General features: G+C 37.9%; 1 protein-coding gene across 4 annotated transcripts in view; it reads left to right on the top strand.

The window, feature by feature from the left end:
• Nucleotides 1-18,299, top strand: part of HELZ (helicase with zinc finger) — a 91,504-nt gene that overhangs the window by 58,669 nt on the left and 14,536 nt on the right. For all 4 annotated transcript variants that reach the window (XM_055794151.1, XM_055794153.1, XM_055794152.1 and 1 more), the window contains 7 exons: nucleotides 1,048-1,193; nucleotides 3,747-3,894; nucleotides 6,800-6,983; nucleotides 7,933-8,161; nucleotides 12,359-12,563; nucleotides 16,593-16,644; nucleotides 17,481-17,674. In XM_055794151.1, the coding sequence (XP_055650126.1) occupies nucleotides 1,048-1,193; nucleotides 3,747-3,894; nucleotides 6,800-6,983; nucleotides 7,933-8,161; nucleotides 12,359-12,563; nucleotides 16,593-16,644; nucleotides 17,481-17,674 (1,158 nt within the window). The remainder of the gene's footprint in view (nucleotides 1-1,047; nucleotides 1,194-3,746; nucleotides 3,895-6,799; nucleotides 6,984-7,932; nucleotides 8,162-12,358; nucleotides 12,564-16,592; nucleotides 16,645-17,480; nucleotides 17,675-18,299) is intronic.

Raw genomic sequence — 18,299 nt, forward strand, 5'->3', positions numbered from 1 at the left:
ACAATAGCACTAGAGCGGATGTTTGCTTTGGTATAGTACTAAACGTAGTGCGGCCACCTATGATTTAATACTGCTGGATCACTTCAAGTCAGGATAATAGTAATCCCAAGGACTGAGATGGTGCTTTTTAAATACAGAACTCAAAAGCGCTTTTTAGGAGATGGGAGGCTCCTAAATTCTAAATTCGGGCTAGATCTCATCAGCCCAGCAGGATGGCTGGAGTCTTGGCTCGGGCTACACAAGTAAAGAGCTGTTCTATAGCTCAGGTTCTTACAGAAGCTGTTCTATGAGGTATCAAGTATTGACTTTTCTAAAGTTCATATTTATCTGAATTGAAAATAGAACTTAGAATCTGAATCAGATTCGGAATGACAGAAGAGGTTGGCTTAATTTCTACATTTTAAAATTTTATTTTAAAAATCTTTTTTCATCCCCTTGGGCTCTGTTTTTCCTGCTGTAGTAGATGACGGCTTTGTTGTTAAACAAGCCCACTATTATTTTAATGTAACAGTAACTAGGTCACTTGGGTTTCAGTTTTTCAAATGACTTTCTATTTAACTTTTTTGAATTGTGTTACAAATTCCTGTATTTTCTGATTTGTACTACTTTTGGTAATAACTGTAAAGTGATTGTCAGAGTAGTGGTGTAATGTCATTCAAAACACAGGTTTGGGAGTGGTTTTTGGTTGTAGTTTTTTGGTGGGTTTTTTTTGGGTTTTTTTTTTTTTTTTTGTTAAACAGCTCTCTGCTTTGAGTTATTCATCTTGGCAAGCCACAAAGAAAAGCTCAGGTATAAGGGTTCTTCTCTCCTCTATACATAGTTACTGAATGTTTTATTATTCCTTTAAGAGCATGCTGGTCTCTTGCCACTTTTGCAGTAGAAATGGGCATTTCTGTGGAATAGCCATGGTATATTCTTCCAGCTATGAATGTACAGTAAAAGTAAGGTTTCATTTTTGTTGTGATGCAAAATACGTATGTTGGGAGCATGACATTCCAAGTCCACATATTTAGTTACATTTTCTTTGTATGTGTGTGTCTATTACAGCTCAGTCCTTTTGTCTACAGTGAATTTGCCAGGGAAAGAAACCTTCATGTTTCATTGCTTGATCGGCTCTATGAGCACTACCCCGCAGAATTTCCATGCAGGATCTTGCTGTGTGAGAACTATCGCTCCCATGAAGCTATCATCAAGTAGGTGTGAACTTTTTCACTGTATCATGTGCTGCTTTGACTGGTGTGAGTGAACAAAAACGACTCTTCAGCCAAGCACAGCTGAATGAAGAGAGAAGCGCTGTGTGTTTCTGTAATGAAATCGTAGTTGTTTCCGAAGTTAATTAGTACAGTAATTCTTTGTTACTAAGTTGAAATTCAGTGTCCTAAAACAGATGCCAGGGGTTCAGTTAGGTGTATGACAGACCTCTCCATCAGGTGGGGGTGCTTTGGCTGCAAGATTGGCACAGTAAGCCAAAGAAGAGCTAACTTTCCCTTTTTAACCATTATCCAGTACATTATATAGGGTCTGTGTTTGTTTAAACCGTTTCAGAGTTTTAGAATTACTAGGGTGGATTATCTTGGAATAGTAAGCTATGTGCAATGTAAGGAACGTGTGGATGTACAGCTACGAACAGATAAAAAATAGGTCAAGTTTTGGGCATGCTTCTGTTCTGTTGTCTTCTTTTATTACTTCTTGTAAGACACATTAATCAGTAGGTTTGCATTTTTATGGTATGATAAACTAATGGCTGCTAGTGTAATGAACTCATCCATGAGCAGTGCTGGAAAGAATCAGTGCAGTCATGGGGAAAAATGCTAAAGTTTAAATTCTAGCTCGGATATGTACTGAGGAATGTTATGTTGGTATCCCGTCATACTAATTAGGTTATCACTGTGTTCAAAGCAATAGCAGAAGTATTTAAGCGCTCTGGGGAATCAGAAGTGAGAATGTAACATATTTTGTTATACAGCTTGATCTGTCTTCATTTTACAGACCTTGTAATTATAGACTGAGTGATGCTAAATTTCTTACATGTTTCTTGAAGTTGTAAGTTTGAAATGAGAGAGAATCTCAATAGCAAGAGATCGTTTCAGCTTTTGGTTAGAGATCACTTCCATGAAGTTTGACTCAGAAAAATCATGAAAATTCACTTCAGCAGTTGGAGTTCAGGCAGTACATTCCTAGAAGGATCCACTGTGTTGAGCACTGAGAGAGGAATTGCAGAAATACCGCTGGGGCTACTCATCTGTCTAGTGAAAGTCCAGTGTGCCCAGTTGCACTAGAAAGTGTTGCTGTGTGAAGTGGAACCTGCGAAATACTCTGATGGTGGTCCATTTAGGATATTGTCTCAAGTCTACTTTTTTTTTTTTTTTTTTAATAATGTGGAATTTCCCCTGACAAATGGGACCACGGCATTTAAGACAGAAGTAAGTTTAGGAGGGTGGTTCGTGGTGGGCTCATTGAGCATACCTACCTAACTGAAGTAGAGACCACAAGAAATGAAGGAAAGAACAAGCCATTAGTTTAGCCTGACTTTGGAGCGGTGATTGGAAAAAACAGTCCTTGTAGAAAGGGTGTTTTATTGTTTAATGAGAACTCAGTACTAAGAATTAATTTGCGGAAGAAATCGTTTGTTTTGCTCATTGGCAGCTGTGGAGTGCTGCAACTCAGTCCACAGAAAAGATGTGTATTCCTCAGGATTGTTGAGCGTAAGCCGGTTCTGGTCAATAGTGGGCTGCAGTTTGATGGTGATTTGGTAGCAGACTGATTTCTTTAGCTTCTCCACGACCAGTTATTTACATCTTGAGCTACAATAGTTGTAAGCCGGGAAGAACTAGGTGGGCGCATGCCTGCACGGTCTCCTGCTTTTGTCACCTTCATGTCAGGCTGTATTCGTGTTACTGCATTCACAGAGTTGGACCTGAAGAACATTAAGGTCAGAGGCTAAGCATTCAAAAGTTAGATTATACCAGAATTCACTAATTAATGAAAACCAGTACATTGGTTTAGCGCTATTGCGCATGCAAATAGTATACAGTACTTACAGTACTACCAATAGTAACCTGCAGTCTCTGCTTGCTGTTTTTTTGTCTCGTTCGATTCAGTTTGTCTTCTTCCCTCCTGCTTTTCCCCGTGAAAGTAGTTCTTGCCTCATTTCTTTTTCATTTCAAGCCAGCTTCTGTAATGCCTGCTGCCAGCAGAGGAAGCATGTTCTCGTCGTGTTTCTGATGACTGGCAACACAGATTGGGCTGGAGCAGAAGTCACAGAGGAAAAGCTGGCTTGAAAGCTGAACGCTTGGCCTGCCTTGTGCTCAGCAGGCACGAAATCTTTAGTAAATTTATCTTCCAAGTTCAATGGCTCTTAAATGACGTAAGCAGGCTCGTTGTCCAGCCAGCCTGAGCAATAACCAGTGCCAGACAGCAAGTGTTCCTTATGCCCAGCTTCAAGTCGCCAGAACTTCTGAGTGAAACATTAGTGAGAATGTTAGTAACTTTGAGCTTTAGATTAGAAGAAAATACTGCCTTTGTAGACAAAGTGTTGAAAAAACATATTTTTAGTGCCTTCTGCTCGTCTGCGGTATGGAAATAGCAGTTCAGAGAAATCACTTGAACTTGCCAAGTAGTAATCAGTGGTTCGATGTTCCTTATGAAGTATTTTGTGATTGCATATTTTATCAGTGAGATTTGCATATTTTATCAGTGAACTCATATGTAGACTCCACATTTTATTCTGTTTTGCCTTGTTACAGTTATACATCCGAACTTTTCTATGAAGGTAAATTGATGGCAAGTGGAAAGCAGCCAGCACACAAAGATTTCTACCCTTTGACTTTCTTCACAGCACGTGGAGAAGATGTGCAAGAAAAAAATAGTACAGCTTTTTACAATAATGCAGAGGTAACTCTTCTTTGGCTTTATTCTTGATAGTTTTCTTAAAGCTCCCCTCCCCCCAAATTTATTGGTTTCTGCTCAGTGTAGGTGGAAGATGTAACCTGTCCTCTACTAGGGAGGGGAACATGGACTTTGCTGAACATGAAGGAGTGAATATTGCAATTGTAGTAAACATTTCCACTAATTTATTTTATTTTTTTCTTTGCAAATTATATGCTGCATATAGTTCTCTTGGGCTCATTCTTCAGGTTGTCTTTCTGATGGTTTCTGTGACATTCTGATGGATGTATCTTAGCAACTGAGAGTAACTGCAATTTGAAGTAAAACTTAGATTTCTTTGACTGTTGTAGAAATGTTCCCACTCAGTCCTCTGGAGTAACATTTCATATTTGCTGTAATATGTTTAGGATCAGTGTCTAACTGATCATGTGCAGATGAGATATTTTTTTTTTTTTGTAGGTGACAGCTTAAGCTTGTTCTCAGTATGTTTGTTTCACAGAGGTTTATTTGTATTCTTCAAAAATTACTTTCATTCTCATTCCTTCCCTTGAGTTAAACCCTCCCCCCCAGCCCAAACCAAACAAAAACACATGCACACACCCCCCGACGCCCCTGTCCACACCAGACACACACCCCCATCCCAGCTTGGTAATACTTTTTATAGCAGAAGATGCCTTTTTCCAGTCACCTTGAGTTAGGGGAGGGTTGACCCAGCTCCCTTCTGCCCACCCCCACCGAAAAGATGTCTTAAGAAATATCCTTGACATTTAAAGAAAAACAAAGACATAGCAGTCATTATTTTTTTTTAAACTTAGAGGAATTTTAACTGAAGTTAGGATGCAGTTAACCAGCAGTATTTATTATGAAGCACTGCAGAGCTGCCTGTTTCCCCTTGTTGATCATTGTGCAGTTCATCTGGTGCACAGTTTTTAACCTTTTTGTTGTTATGCTGCACTCGTTATGCATTCTTTGATATATTAAAAGATCTACTTAAGTTAGCAGATCCAATGACTCCTGGACACATGACTGAAAAAAAACTGAAGGCACCTGACTACTTTCATTAATCTACTTGAATTGCTTTGCCATTTAAAAAAAAGTTGTATAAACCTAAAAATATCTTCAGTGGCCAAGTAACTGTCTGAAAACTGTGAGTCATTAGTAGCTACAGGCAGAAATGAAGGACAACAGCTGCTTAAATACCAACATGAAAAACTGAAATTCAGATGATGAGAGAGATTTTTGCTTTTGACCCTTAATGGACTTTTGCATTGGGGCATCTTATGGTTCATTGGTGCCTGTATTAAGTATTAATCTGGAAAATACACTTTCCATTTTTGGCTTTAATTCTAAAATTTTCCTATATGGTGTTAATTCTAAATACATATCCAGCAGCTATATGCTTTCAGAGAAGCTTGCCGAAATACCTGCAAAAGATCTTTTTTTGTGCTTTGGTTTTCATAGACAGCAAAGTTTTTTCCAGTATCCTTTGTCAGTAGAACTAGCTTTTAAATACAAGAATTTATGTTGCAAAATGTTATATTCAGGATTTTCTCAGAAACAGCCACCTGTTTTCCATACTTTCTGAAAACGTGAAACTATAAAAAAGAAACTGTGACTTTTTAAGGATTAATAGATTTTTTATTTATTTGCTTCCTCCTGATTTTTTTTTAAATTCTTGAGCTTTTCAATACACTGTTCCAGTTCAGATACATTTTTTTAAAATATACACTTAAATGAGAATGTCTGTCATGTAAGTAGATCTTAGATGCTAAGAAGTCAGCATAAACCAACAGACTCTTAGCAGTTAGGAGCTACTATGCTTTATAGTATTGTACATACCCATTGTGATTCGTATCCCTCCTCACGTTCCTGAAACGTCCATAAAAATCCCTAGAATTCCCGCTTACCGATTCAAAAAAGAGATACTATAAAAGTTGGAAGCATTCCGTTTATTTTTCACACCCCCTTTCTGCAGCCAAAGATAACTGGGTGAGCAGGGAAGAGAAGAAAGTTAGGAATGCTTGAGGTTCTTGTCGGAAAGACTATCTGCCTGGGTTCCATGAAGGGGCTGAGCTTGCATTGTGATGCTGTAGGAAAACTGCGTTCATCAATTATCATGCTTTATATAGCTGGATAAATATTTATTAAATGACATATTGACAGTTCTTGAATGACATGGTGAATGCAAATGTAAAAAAAAGGGGGAACTACAAACCTTTTCTGAATTTATTCAGAAGTACCTTCTGTAGCGCGGTATCTGTTCGGTGTGTTGAAACAGAAGCTGCTGTGCCTGGTGCTTTTTTGGCAGGAGGTAACTTTGAGCCTGTCTCCTCACAGGAGGAGGTTTTCGGGTTTTATTACTCGTTAGTCCTCTCAGGTGGCACGCTTAATAGTATTTTATAGAGATGAGCTAGCAGTTGATGGATAATCTGAAACTCCTCATGGTATCCTTTGGAATGGAACTGATTCTGCTCTGGAGTCATCAAATTCTAATATGACATATATAAAATCCAGAATAAAAATAAAATAATCCTATTTAGGCAGTATATTTACTTCGGAAATTAAATAAACTATGGTAAGAAATGTCCTACTGCGCTTGACATTTTCATAAGAGCATAAGCATGAAAATTAAGGTTATTGATATAATTTCCCTGCTTGTACTTGAAAGGTGACATTTTTGTGAGCAAAGTTTTATATTAAGATTGAAAAAAGGTACTGTGTGGTAGATACATTGTTTTAATACATGATATTTTAGAGTATCACTATGAAATGCAAGAGTATTTTTGCTTCTTCAGTAAAACTATGTAATACTCTGTCACGTAAACGTTTTAGAGCTTTAAAAGTCAAATTCGCTTATCAAAGAATGATCTTCGGTGGAGCATACTTTTAAGAATTCTGACTTTCTTTTAAGGTGTTTGAGGTAGTAGAGCGTGTTGAAGAATTAAGAAGAAAATGGCCTGTTGCCTGGGGCAAATTGGATGATGGCAGTATAGGTGTCGTAACACCTTATGCTGATCAAGTGTTCAGAATTCGGGCTGAACTTCGGAAAAAAAGACTGTCTGATGTCAGTGTAGAGAGAGTGCTAAACGTTCAGGGTAAGTAAGAGTTACATGTCTCAAAGATATGCTAAGGAAGTGAAAAGTGTGACTGGTGAAGTTAAGTAAGACTTACTAAAATAATCTTAAAACGATTGGAACAAAAGGAGAGCTGTGATGTAGTCCATAAAAAATGAGGTATCAAAATCAAATTGGCAACTATGCTGATTATATGTTGCTCCAACATTGGATACCAAAGCAATAAACTTTATTTATTTATCTTTTTTCAAAATTAAGTTCAAGCTTACTTAAAAAAATGAATTGATTTAATGAAAAATTGAAAATGTGAAAACTGCTGGATTTTTATGATGAGTTCCAAGTAAAAATGTAACAAGGCTTTAGCCTTGAAATGTTTTACTGATTTTTGCATTTGTGGAATAGACTGTAAAAAGGAATCCATGAATTTAGGTATGTGATCCTGGAATCACATTGATAACAAGAATTTTGTGTAGGTGTAGCCTGTTGCTAGGTTGCAGTTTTAGTCAGTAATAAACAAAGGAAGATAATAAAGTAGCTGAGTGACAGTGAGTGGTGTGTTCTATCATGGTAGGTACTTGTATATTTGGGAAATTTTGAAATATGATACAAGAATGTCCAGAACTTTTTTTTTTTTTAAGGTAGAACAAATAAATCCATCCAAGATCTGTTATCGGCTGACTGGCAACATTGTAAAGATAGCTAGCATTCCAGAAAGTTCTGGAGTGATTAATATCAAGATGAAAAATAAGTTTTTTAAAGAGAAAATATTCTTGTAATAGAATGTGCTATTTATAGTGCATCTTTTAAAATTTTTAAATCTTATTATTCTTGCATAAAGCTATTCATGTGAAGGGTAGCTTCTTCAGAATATCTAGGTGTGAAATCTGGCTGGCAAGTGCAGTGGTCTGATGGTGTTACCAGCAGAAATAGCTACAATTATCTCAGACCTTTGTTTTTTGTTTCCTTTTAGGAAAACAGTTCAGAGTTTTGTTTCTCAGCACAGTACGAACACGGCACACATGCAAACATAAGCAAACACCAATTAAAAGGAAAGAGCAGTTACTGGAGGATTCAACAGAAGACTTGGATTATGGGTTTCTGTCTAATTACAAACTGCTGAACACTGCCATTACAAGAGCACAGTCCTTGGTGGCTGTGGTGGGAGATCCTATTGCTTTATGTTCCATTGGAAGATGCAGGTACTTCATATATGTTTCGTAGTTAATCAAGGCTAAGGATGATAGAAAATGTGTTTATCTGTGACTGATGGATTTAATAAAAAAGATGGATTTTCTTTCAGGTGCCAAATAAGACACAGCATATTTAAACCCTTAAAATAACTGTATAATGAAATTAAAATTCCATACAAATACCACGAAGATGGCAAAGTGTTAGTTGTGTTCCCAGCTCCTGCAGAGGCTTGAATCTGCAGGCGTGATTTCAGCTTGCCCAACGCGTGCTGCTGAAGCTCACCCCTCGGGCAGAGCAGGCAGGTGTAGCCCCGTGCAGACTGAGGAGCGTTGTCGTACGCCGCGGTGGCTCCTGCGGTGCCATCTGCCAGGTCACCATGGAGCTGGAAGCATGCAGTTGTGCAAGGGCCACCCTGTCCCCCGATTAGTAAGTCTTGCTCACAGGGAAGAGAGGGGACATTTTGTTTTCAATGATAGTGAAGAAAACCACTCCAGACGAGAGGCAGAGCGTTTTAGTATCCTCTGTGGGTGGACAAGTCTGGCTTTTTTTGTTGCTTTTTTGGGTTTGGTTTGTTCTGGTTTTACCTTCTTATCCAGAGTCACCACATGTAACAGCCTACAGAGAAAAAGTGTGAGATATCCACCACCTGGTCGTTGATAAACTGTCTTTTAATGTATTTATAGTTGCTCTAGTTTTTACTTGACAGTAACAATTGAAGAAGCTTCATTTTATTTTCTAGTGGTTTTGTTAATATGCCTGTTATAATTTTATTATTTTATATATAAATAAAAGTAATATATAATTTGGAATTAAAAATTGTGACCTAATGTAGTATTGTGAAGTTGAATATTATGGCAGTTGTATGAGAGTAGAAGACTTGAAAACCATTATTTGTGTTTTTATGTGTCTTCATGATATTAGGGAAAAACTCATTAAGATTTGAGTGAATTTACTTTTTATAGACCTAAATGAAGAAATGTGAAAAATGCTAAGAGATGTAAACACTGATGTTAAGGATACCAAGTTGTTGGTCTTCAAAGGTTTCTTCTTTGATGGAAGAGCTGAAATTTTGGGATGATCAGAGATAAACCCTGAGGCTTATTTCTCGAAGAGAGGAAATGCTGCACTGACTACATTATTAAAATAAAGCTAAAAATATGTGTTAGTTGTTTTATCTATGTTGTGTTCTACTTTCCTGAGCAGTATTCATCTACTGTATTGAAAATGGATGCGGTTTTCAAAGATTAGGATTGAAAACCCAAATGGAAACCAAACTTTTGATATGAAATGTGACCTGAATTCAACCACATACCTGCTGGGGACGTCACAAGCATCCATACATTAACACAGTGATTGGCTCTAAACTGCTAATAACTTCTTATTAAAAGAGAAGTAACGGCTGTGGTTTTATTTTACTTTTCCCATTACCTGCCTGGTTTTCTTTTTAGACACGATCTGGTTTATGTAACTGATGAGAAGGAGCTCTGTGCCTCCCGAGCACTTGATCCATAAATGATGTCTGTTACAGTCTGCTGGTAACAGTCTCTAGTCCATCATGATGCTTACGCTGCAGAGATTCATGACTAGCTGTAGAGGTTGCCGTGCTGTGCTGACGGAGGTTTCTCTTACCACTTGTTCGGAAATTACTCTGAGTTGATAAATTTTGCTTCTTTTCCCTACGTTGGGGTTCAGGATGTGCGGTGTTGCCTAAGTCAGAGAGTTAGTTAATCCCTAGTTAGTCTAACTAGGACCATTATTGGTTCTCTAACCATTTGTTTAAATACAGCTTTTGTTGGAGAACGATCATGCATTGTACTCTGAATCCCAACGGGGAAGATAACCTCCTGAATTTTGAGTGTTGAGGCTTTAAATTAGATACTCAAGGGGGACCCAGTTTTCAAATGTGGGAGCTCAGCAGTTTCTCCAAGTATGGCTCCTTCAACGTATCTGAAATAGGGCATGCAAAAACTTGTTAAAATCAAAGTATAGGCTATCAGCATGGTACATGAGTTAGTCTTGGCAGTTAGGGATTGAGTTTGCTTTTCGAAGAACAGCAGCTTTATATATGTATAGCTGCTCAAAATTATAAACCCAAAAGATAATTAAGAAACAAGGAGCAGTGGAGCTTTATTAAGATGTATCTCAAGCTTTCGCTTTAATACACCATTGTCTTGTTTCACTGAATAATTGAACGTTCACCCTTTGAAATAGTGCTGGAGGGGCTCAGGCATGCTGCTGGAAAGATGGTTCTTTTTTAGTACAACAGGAGTACAGAAGTCTGAAAGAAGTGACATTTCGTTAGGAAAAACAGACCTCAAAAAAGTTTAGAGAGTACTTGAATTTTATAAATATTCTAATACCTGTCAAAATGAGTCAAGGCTCTGTAATGATAGTTGTAGAGAGCTTTGTGAAGTATGCCCAGGGTAATCATTACATTTCTGTGTGTTGCAATCGGACTAGACAGGGCTGTTTTGGCAGACACTCACTTTAAACTCCAGAGCACACTGTAAAACAGAGGCAGCGGTATTTTATTCTCTGTTCTTACACCCCAGTACAAGTGTTCCATGTGTAGAGAGACTGCTTGGGGCATTTTAAGCAAAAGTGGATAGGTCTCAGTGGATTTGTGGTACTTGGCAGTGGGTTTGGTGACTGAATTGATTAATCAGAGGGAGTTCCGTCATTAAAGCATCCCAGCGAAGTATTTCATTTTGGTTTTTAATCCTTGCTTAAAACCTTGCAAGTTACATTTGCCTTACAGGGAAATGCAGAAAAAGGGCCATCTTGTATTCTGAATTTTAAAAGAGCATTTCTTCCCTCTATAAAATCACAACAGAAGATGGGCTTTTAGGGAAAACTATTTTGAATTCTTAAATACATCAGTAACATTACAGTATTCTTGCAGGAGAGGCACTTACTCTTTTTCACAAGCCAGGTACTCAGCAAAATGTGACACTGCTGTTAAAATTAGCATGTAGCAATCTCATTTTACAGGTTTTGGGGAAATAACAGTATAACAGTGCTTGCTTATAGGCCAGACCTTATTACTGAGGTCTCTCTCTCTATATATATATAGATATATACTCTATATATATCTGTATATATCTATATATATAGATATAGACTCTATATAACTAGAGTGAGTTATAGTCAAGTCCACCTTTAAGATCATTGTCTTTTTAATACTCTTTTAAAATAATTTTCATTACACTTGATTTTTTGAAAGAGAACAACTCGATCAGGTGTTTGGTTTTCTTTTTAAGTGACATCTTCAGATCTTATTTAAATAGCTTTTAGGCTTAAGTAACTTCACCTAAAAATTCCCTTGACGTTAAAAAAAAATAAATTGCAAGTCTAAAATTTTTGTGTAGATCTGGCTGGATATTGAAAACGTAAAGGCTTTTTTTGTAAGCAATAGAAAGACACGTCATGAGAAAGCAGAAGATGGGTAGGAATTCTCTTCTATTACATGGTTTAAATAACCCCTCCACCCTCCAAAAAGTTGGATACAGAATTTTTCTAGAGGTCACGTGTCATCTGATGGTTGTCTTTCTGGCTTGACACACCTTCTACATTTTAAAGGAGTATCTAACACACGGTGAAATAGGTGCTTTTGTTTTCCACCAGAGGATCTCAACGGCCCTCTAGATGCTCCTCTGACATTTTCATGTGACTCTGAAGTGTTTCCCAAGAGTAGTTTTGAGGGTATATCTTGACTCTGGTATTTGTGACACTGGAATTGAATGACCTATTTAAATTCGTAGAATCTTTTGGGCATGTTCTGGGACTGACAATCTATATAATCCCTGTGACTCTTTGAGCTTTATTAAATTCCATAAATCACATGCTTTCCAGAATTCTAAGCATTTTATTCACTGTGTTTTATTTTCTAGGAAAAAATTCCAAGTCAGACCTGTCTGTGACCATATTTAAATGTGATATACACATGGTATTTAAATGTGATACACAGTGCTGTGATCTGATATGTGTGGACAGACCCATATGTCCATTTTAAGTGACTGGGGAGCTTTGCATTATGCTGTGGGGTTCAGATGCGTGGATCAGGTTGCAGGATGGCTGGCTTGGTGTGTAAAATGAGCATACATGAAAAATAAAAATGCCACACAGTTATATTAAATCTATTTTAATTTTAACAACACCCATCGAGTCTTACTCCTTTTTATTGTTTCTAAAAATTGTTTCCATAGGAAATTTTGGGAAAGGTTTATTGCCCTATGTCACGAGAATGAAAGTCTCCATGGTATCACATTTGAACAGATCAAAGCTCAGCTGGAAGCTTTGGAGTTAAAGAAAACTTATGTGTTGAACCCACTGGCTCCAGAGTTTATCCCCCGAGCTCTTCGGCACCAACATTCAGCGAATGCCACCAAACAGCAGCAGTCGCCACCGAAGGTAAGGTTTTACTGATGATGAATTTTGTCAGGAGGTGGAAGTGAATGTAGAAATGCCTTTTGAGAAATGATATAAAAAGGTTTATGGAACAAGTTGTTTGTTTTAAAATGGCATCAATGCAGTCAGCTATGAATGCAAATTCCAGAGGGATCCTCGGCATTTTCAAGTGAAAGCTCTAGGCTTGTATTATAATACAGTATTTAGCAACGTAGCTCGGGGTTGTCCAAGCCTTGTTTCCTTACTGAAAGATAAACCTTGGGTCACTCTGTTCATTGACTGTGTTGCACCGACTCTGATGAATTTCAGCCATGGATCTTGGCCTCAGTATTTAGATAAGGCAAATGAAAGCTTCTGAACAAGAGGCAATCCCTGTCCCAAGCAGCTTGTGCTCTGACTGTACCCCAAAAACCAGCGGGTTGATGTAGCAGTGGCAAGAAGTACAAGGAAGCAACAAAGTAATAAATAGCAATTTGGTTTGATCTAAAAACCATATTTAAAATTCAGGGGTTTCTGTTATGTAAGATAGTTGTGTGATTTAATTAATAATACTTTATAAACCAGTGTATCACGTAGATTAGCTCACTGATAATGTCCTTCAGAAGACCAGATCTCATTAGCATCAAGAGAGCAGAGAGATGAAATTGCCGCTCAGTGGTAATTTTACTAGTTGTTTTTATAAAAGTAGGTAAAGAAGTGATACAAATACATCGCTTCCTTAAGGTGATAGAGAATAAGACTAAATTTTGGAGCTTTTTTGGGGGGTGATATATTAGTAATTAATTCAGTTTTCATAGTTCTTTGTAGTTTATTTCAAACCCATTTGAGTTATAATTTAATTAAATTGTGTTTAGAGACGCAAATAAAATGCAGGTTGTTAGCTTTGTGATGAATTCTGCTGTACAAGAAGGAAGAAACATGCATGTTTTCCATGGCTTTGCATTTTTGCTGCTGGCTTTATCATTTAAATGAAATTTTTACAACAGGCTTTTTAACAGTACAAAAAGGAAAGCCTTCCCTTTGGCAGTCCTTCCCAAAAGAGAGTTTGTAAGTGAGAACATTTGGTTTCTTCATCAGGATTGCATTACTTTCTGAAACAAACACCAGATTTCTAAAGCATCTAGTCATGTGTCAAAACACTAGGCGTACAGAAAACTGTGAATTAAAAAATCATTGTCTTTAAAAATCATTGCTGCACTCTGATTTTTCATGAGTGCTTTGGTCTTGAACACATTTTCTTTAATAATAGAACATCACTCTCCATACTTTTTGTTTCCTAAACCGAAAGAAGAGTGTTTGAAAATGCAGGTATGGTACATTTAAAAAAAAAAAAAAAAAAGGGTGAGGGAAGTCAGAGTCTTGTGACTAGACCATTCTGTTTATTTTTCTTCCAGTTTGTTAGTAAACTGAGCGCTTGTGCTGCAGAAATCAGAAGAGACACCTTCAAACTGCCAGCACTGTCGTTTCAGCTTAAGATCTGAAGTGCTTTAACCACCTAGATCATAATTGTAATAAAATCTCTTCCCTCTGAATACAGTTGACAGCTAGCATGTGCAGAAACAGAAAGCAAGCAGGTAATACTGCAACACACACAGAAGATGTCTGTGATAAGCGATACATTTCCCTTTGCTCAAGCCTTAAAAGCAGATGGTTAGCTTTGCTTATTTTAGACCTCCTAAGTATAATATTTAACATTAAAAGATGAAAGATTAAAAGCCTAGTGCTGGTGTATTTTGTAGCGAAAAAGTGAGAACAGCATTTTGTGGTGAGTTTATGGACATCTGTGCAGTTCAGGGCTTGTTTTTCACATGCTGTGAAAAGTGATTTTGTAAAACTGGCGCTGCCTTATTCAGCAGAATTGCTCTTGGATTTATGTAAGGACATTAAAAACCTCTTTACTGTTTATTTTTTAAAGAAGAGGAGAAGTTTCAGTCCCGTCTCTCTGAGAAGCAAATAGCTACTGTGGAGCTGGCTAGCGGTGGGGCTGCTGTGCTCGTGGCAGCCCTGTCTGGGGGGGCATCTGCCTTCACCTGCGTCCGGGTGGTTTGGCCGGGGGTGGTAGCACTGCGGGAGGAGCAGCAGAGCTGGGTGGGCGCAGCCCTTATTAAAGGTGGTGATGTGGAAACGGAAAGTTTCAGAACTCGGAGCTTCCTGCAGGGTAGTTAACATCCAGTAAATTAGGCTCTGAATTTTACAGCTCTGCCTACCTCCCGCTCACTGCCTGTGCTCCAGCTTTTTGGCCCGGATTCAGGCACTTAATCAGGATGCATTGTCATCCTGGACATTTCATACAGGCGGTGAGGACCACTGGTCTGATTAACTCTCTGGAGAATCCTCTCCTCTCCTGCCAGTTGACGGAAAGGAGGATCCTAGGAGTGACGAGGCTGTTAACTGCTTAAGTCACCTGAATCTCGGTCTGAATTGCCTCTAAGTGCCTTTATGTAATGTGGATTTTTATACTCTGAAGGTGGAGCAGGCTTTTAGAGGAAACTGAGTGTAGCTGTGCTCCAGTGCTCTCAACTGCCATCAGGTAAAATGTAGGTTTAGCTGGTTTTTAGATGGGTGGGGAAACGAACCTTGTCGTGGAAATCTTTGAGAAATTACAACAGTTAATGTAATAATAGACAATTAGAAAGTGATTAAACTATCAAAACCATTAAAAGAAAAAGACAGAAGGAAGCCAGCACCTCCCTTCCCTGACGCACACGTGGCCCCAGTTGGTATATATTTACCGGTCTGATACCGTTACATGCTAAATGTTCAACAGGACAGCTATTCTTATGAATTTATGTCATTATTTGCTATTTCAGTTTTAAAAATATGGCACCTATAAAATACAAGTCTGGTAGGTAAAACCAGAGATTTGGTAGACTTCTGCACGTAGCTTGATGCTAACTGACAGCGTAAGAGATACAGAAATACTTTGTGCAAACCATAAGTGATTAAGGCATATAGCTGCTCTACAGTTTTAGACTGAATCTTCTCTTTAGTGAATAAACAGGTTTCTTTTAAGTACTGCAATGAAAAGCAAGTATTATTTTATTTTTCAATAATTCATTTTTAAAATGAGAGGGAAATGCAGAGACCAGTTCTTTAATCTGGTTTATGCATGAGTCAACATTGTCAAACAACCTTTCTCTGTACCCTGACTAATTTGCTCAGACTGCTGGAAAACTGCCTAGACTTATCTCCTGGGCAAAAAAAGTTTTGCAGCGTCAAAGAGTCTTAAGATTTATTTTAAATTTGTGAAAGTACTTAGGTCCAGATTAAGTAAGGTATTCCTATCCTGCAAAAGACTGTAGAGCATACTAGCATTTGAATATGTGCTCACAGTTTATGCATATTAACTATTTAGTTGATGCTGTAAGCTCATGAGCATGTAGGAGGGATAACTCGGTTCTGTTAATCTCCTTTTCTAATGTACAATTCACCAAGGAAAGACAGTTTCCCCAGAATACTCTGGGTTTTGAGTCTGCTATCCCATACTTTGGGGAGCAGTCCAGAAGCAGATACAGGAGATGGGGTAGGCAGGCAATATCTAATGAGGCTGGGTGAGTAAGTGAGTAAAACTAGTGGCAGCTGCTTCGTCTCCAAGGTTCTTGAGCTGAAACCTGCAGAAGAAAATGGATCATGCTTCCACTAAGAGCTGCTATGGAAGAGGAATACTGAGGGTTGTGTTATACTGGATGGTGCTCCTTCAAGAAATGAGGCAGCAGGAAATAAAACGGTGAGAAATGAAACTCAAGGCAGCTTGCTGTAACTGTCCTTGCATCTGAAAACACCTTAGGAGAGAGTATTCCCAGAGGGACAGCAATGACCCACTGGTTAATTGAATTAGTGGTATTTAATGTCCAGCTTTCTGAATTCGTAGTCCGGTAATGGAAGTGAACAGCGGAATGCGTAAGAATGAAACGTTTTGCTAACTTCTTTCAAACTTTATTTTGTATTTAATTATAATGTTCACTTGAAATAAAAAGCTTTGGTTTATGTAAGAATGCAAAACATAACTGTTACTGTTTTTTCTGTTTAAAGGGCAAGGTCCATCTTCATAATCAGAATGACCATTTCCCACCTGATGGAATTGGTAAGTATCTCTGCGGTTACTGAAGAATTCCTCCGAGCTCATGCTGATTTGGCTCCGGTGAGGTTGATAATAATTTCGTATAAATTGAGTGCCTGGTCTCTATTCGAAAGCCATTTACTACTTGTGTGCATTTGGGAAACGGATTATAGGCTGTTAAGTGGACATCAGGTATTTCCAAGGCTGTCCCTTTATAGGTGTTGTGCAGAGCCTTAACACAGCATAGTTGTTGGCTGCTTAAAACCGGCTGTGTTTGAAATTCATGATGTAAAATACTGTACCAGTGTATTTGCACTAGAAGAGTTAGGATATTGTGTTGCATGCACTGTTTAATGATGTACTTTGAACTTAAATTGTGCTGTCATATATCCAGATGTTACTGATCATACTTTTGCAAGGTAGTATGTAACAGCTTAATAATTTTGTTATTAATTTGAAAAAGCAATAATGTAAAGCTTGTCTTCCCTAACGACAGGAGGATTATTTTAGTTTTTGATGCAGTGTTTAACAGCCAGTCTGACTGTCAACATATTTAATTGGGTTGGGACATTCTTTCATTAATGCAGTTACCAGCTACCTGTTTCTCTGCATCTCAACTCATATTTTCTGCCTCTTCAAATTTTTGAAATGGGAAACAGGATTTGATTAATGATTTCTGTAGATGTATCAGAGCTATAGTGTTAGAGAGTTGCACACGTACTTTATAAAGATAGAAGCTATTAGGATATAAAAAAGAAAGAAGTAGTCTTCATATTCCTTTTGAGTGTGATGATCTTTTTTTTTTTGGTGTATGTATGTATATATCTTTTTTTTTTCTTTCTTTCTTTCTTTCTTTTCAGTTCAGCCCAATCCTTCTGTTCTAATTGGAAATCCTATCCGAGCATATACTCCTCCCCCTCCTCCTCTGGGACCTCACCCCAATCTGGGGAAATCTCCAAGTCCTGTTCAAAGGATAGATCCACACACTGGGACAAGTATTCTCTATGTACCTGCTGTCTATGGAGGAAATATGGTCATGTCTGTGCCTTTGCCTGTAAGAATTCATTGTTTGTTTGTTTGTTTTTTCTCCTCCCCTCAATTATTGTACATACAAAAATAAATAGCAAAATCAGTTAGTGAATATTTTGCAAGTTTTTTTCAGCATTTTACTTCAAATATGTCCCCTTTAGGAGTGGCTGTGCAGAGAACCATCAGAAAATGAGGGCTTAAAACTATTGCTCCCACAAATAACTCGAGGCAGCCTAAAAGCAATTTCATGTTCATGTAACTTGGTGTATATTCTCAGCTTTAGGTTTAGGCACACCAGTGGAATCTGTCTCATCTGACTTGAGATACCTGCATCTGAATTAATTGCCTATTTCAGTTCTTAATCATTGGAGAGACACAGGTGATTCAGATGGAGCTTGTTTCTCTTTATTGGCTTCGTGCAGTTTAAATTACCAGCTTTGGATGTCTGCAGTGCAAGGTGTCTGAAGTGAAGTGATAAGAAAAATAAGCATAATGGGATATTTTCCCCTTCCAGAACCTCATAGTGAATCAATTTCTTCTCCAGTCCCTTTCCTTAATGGCATTTGAGAACACGATGAAGATCCCTAATCAGGTCTTTTAGGCTACATTAGTGTATGGCATTTTGCATTACAAATAAACCTATCCCACCA

This window comes from Falco peregrinus, chromosome 2, assembly GCF_023634155.1.
Source record: "Falco peregrinus isolate bFalPer1 chromosome 2, bFalPer1.pri, whole genome shotgun sequence".
Lineage (NCBI taxonomy): Eukaryota > Metazoa > Chordata > Aves > Falconiformes > Falconidae > Falco > Falco peregrinus.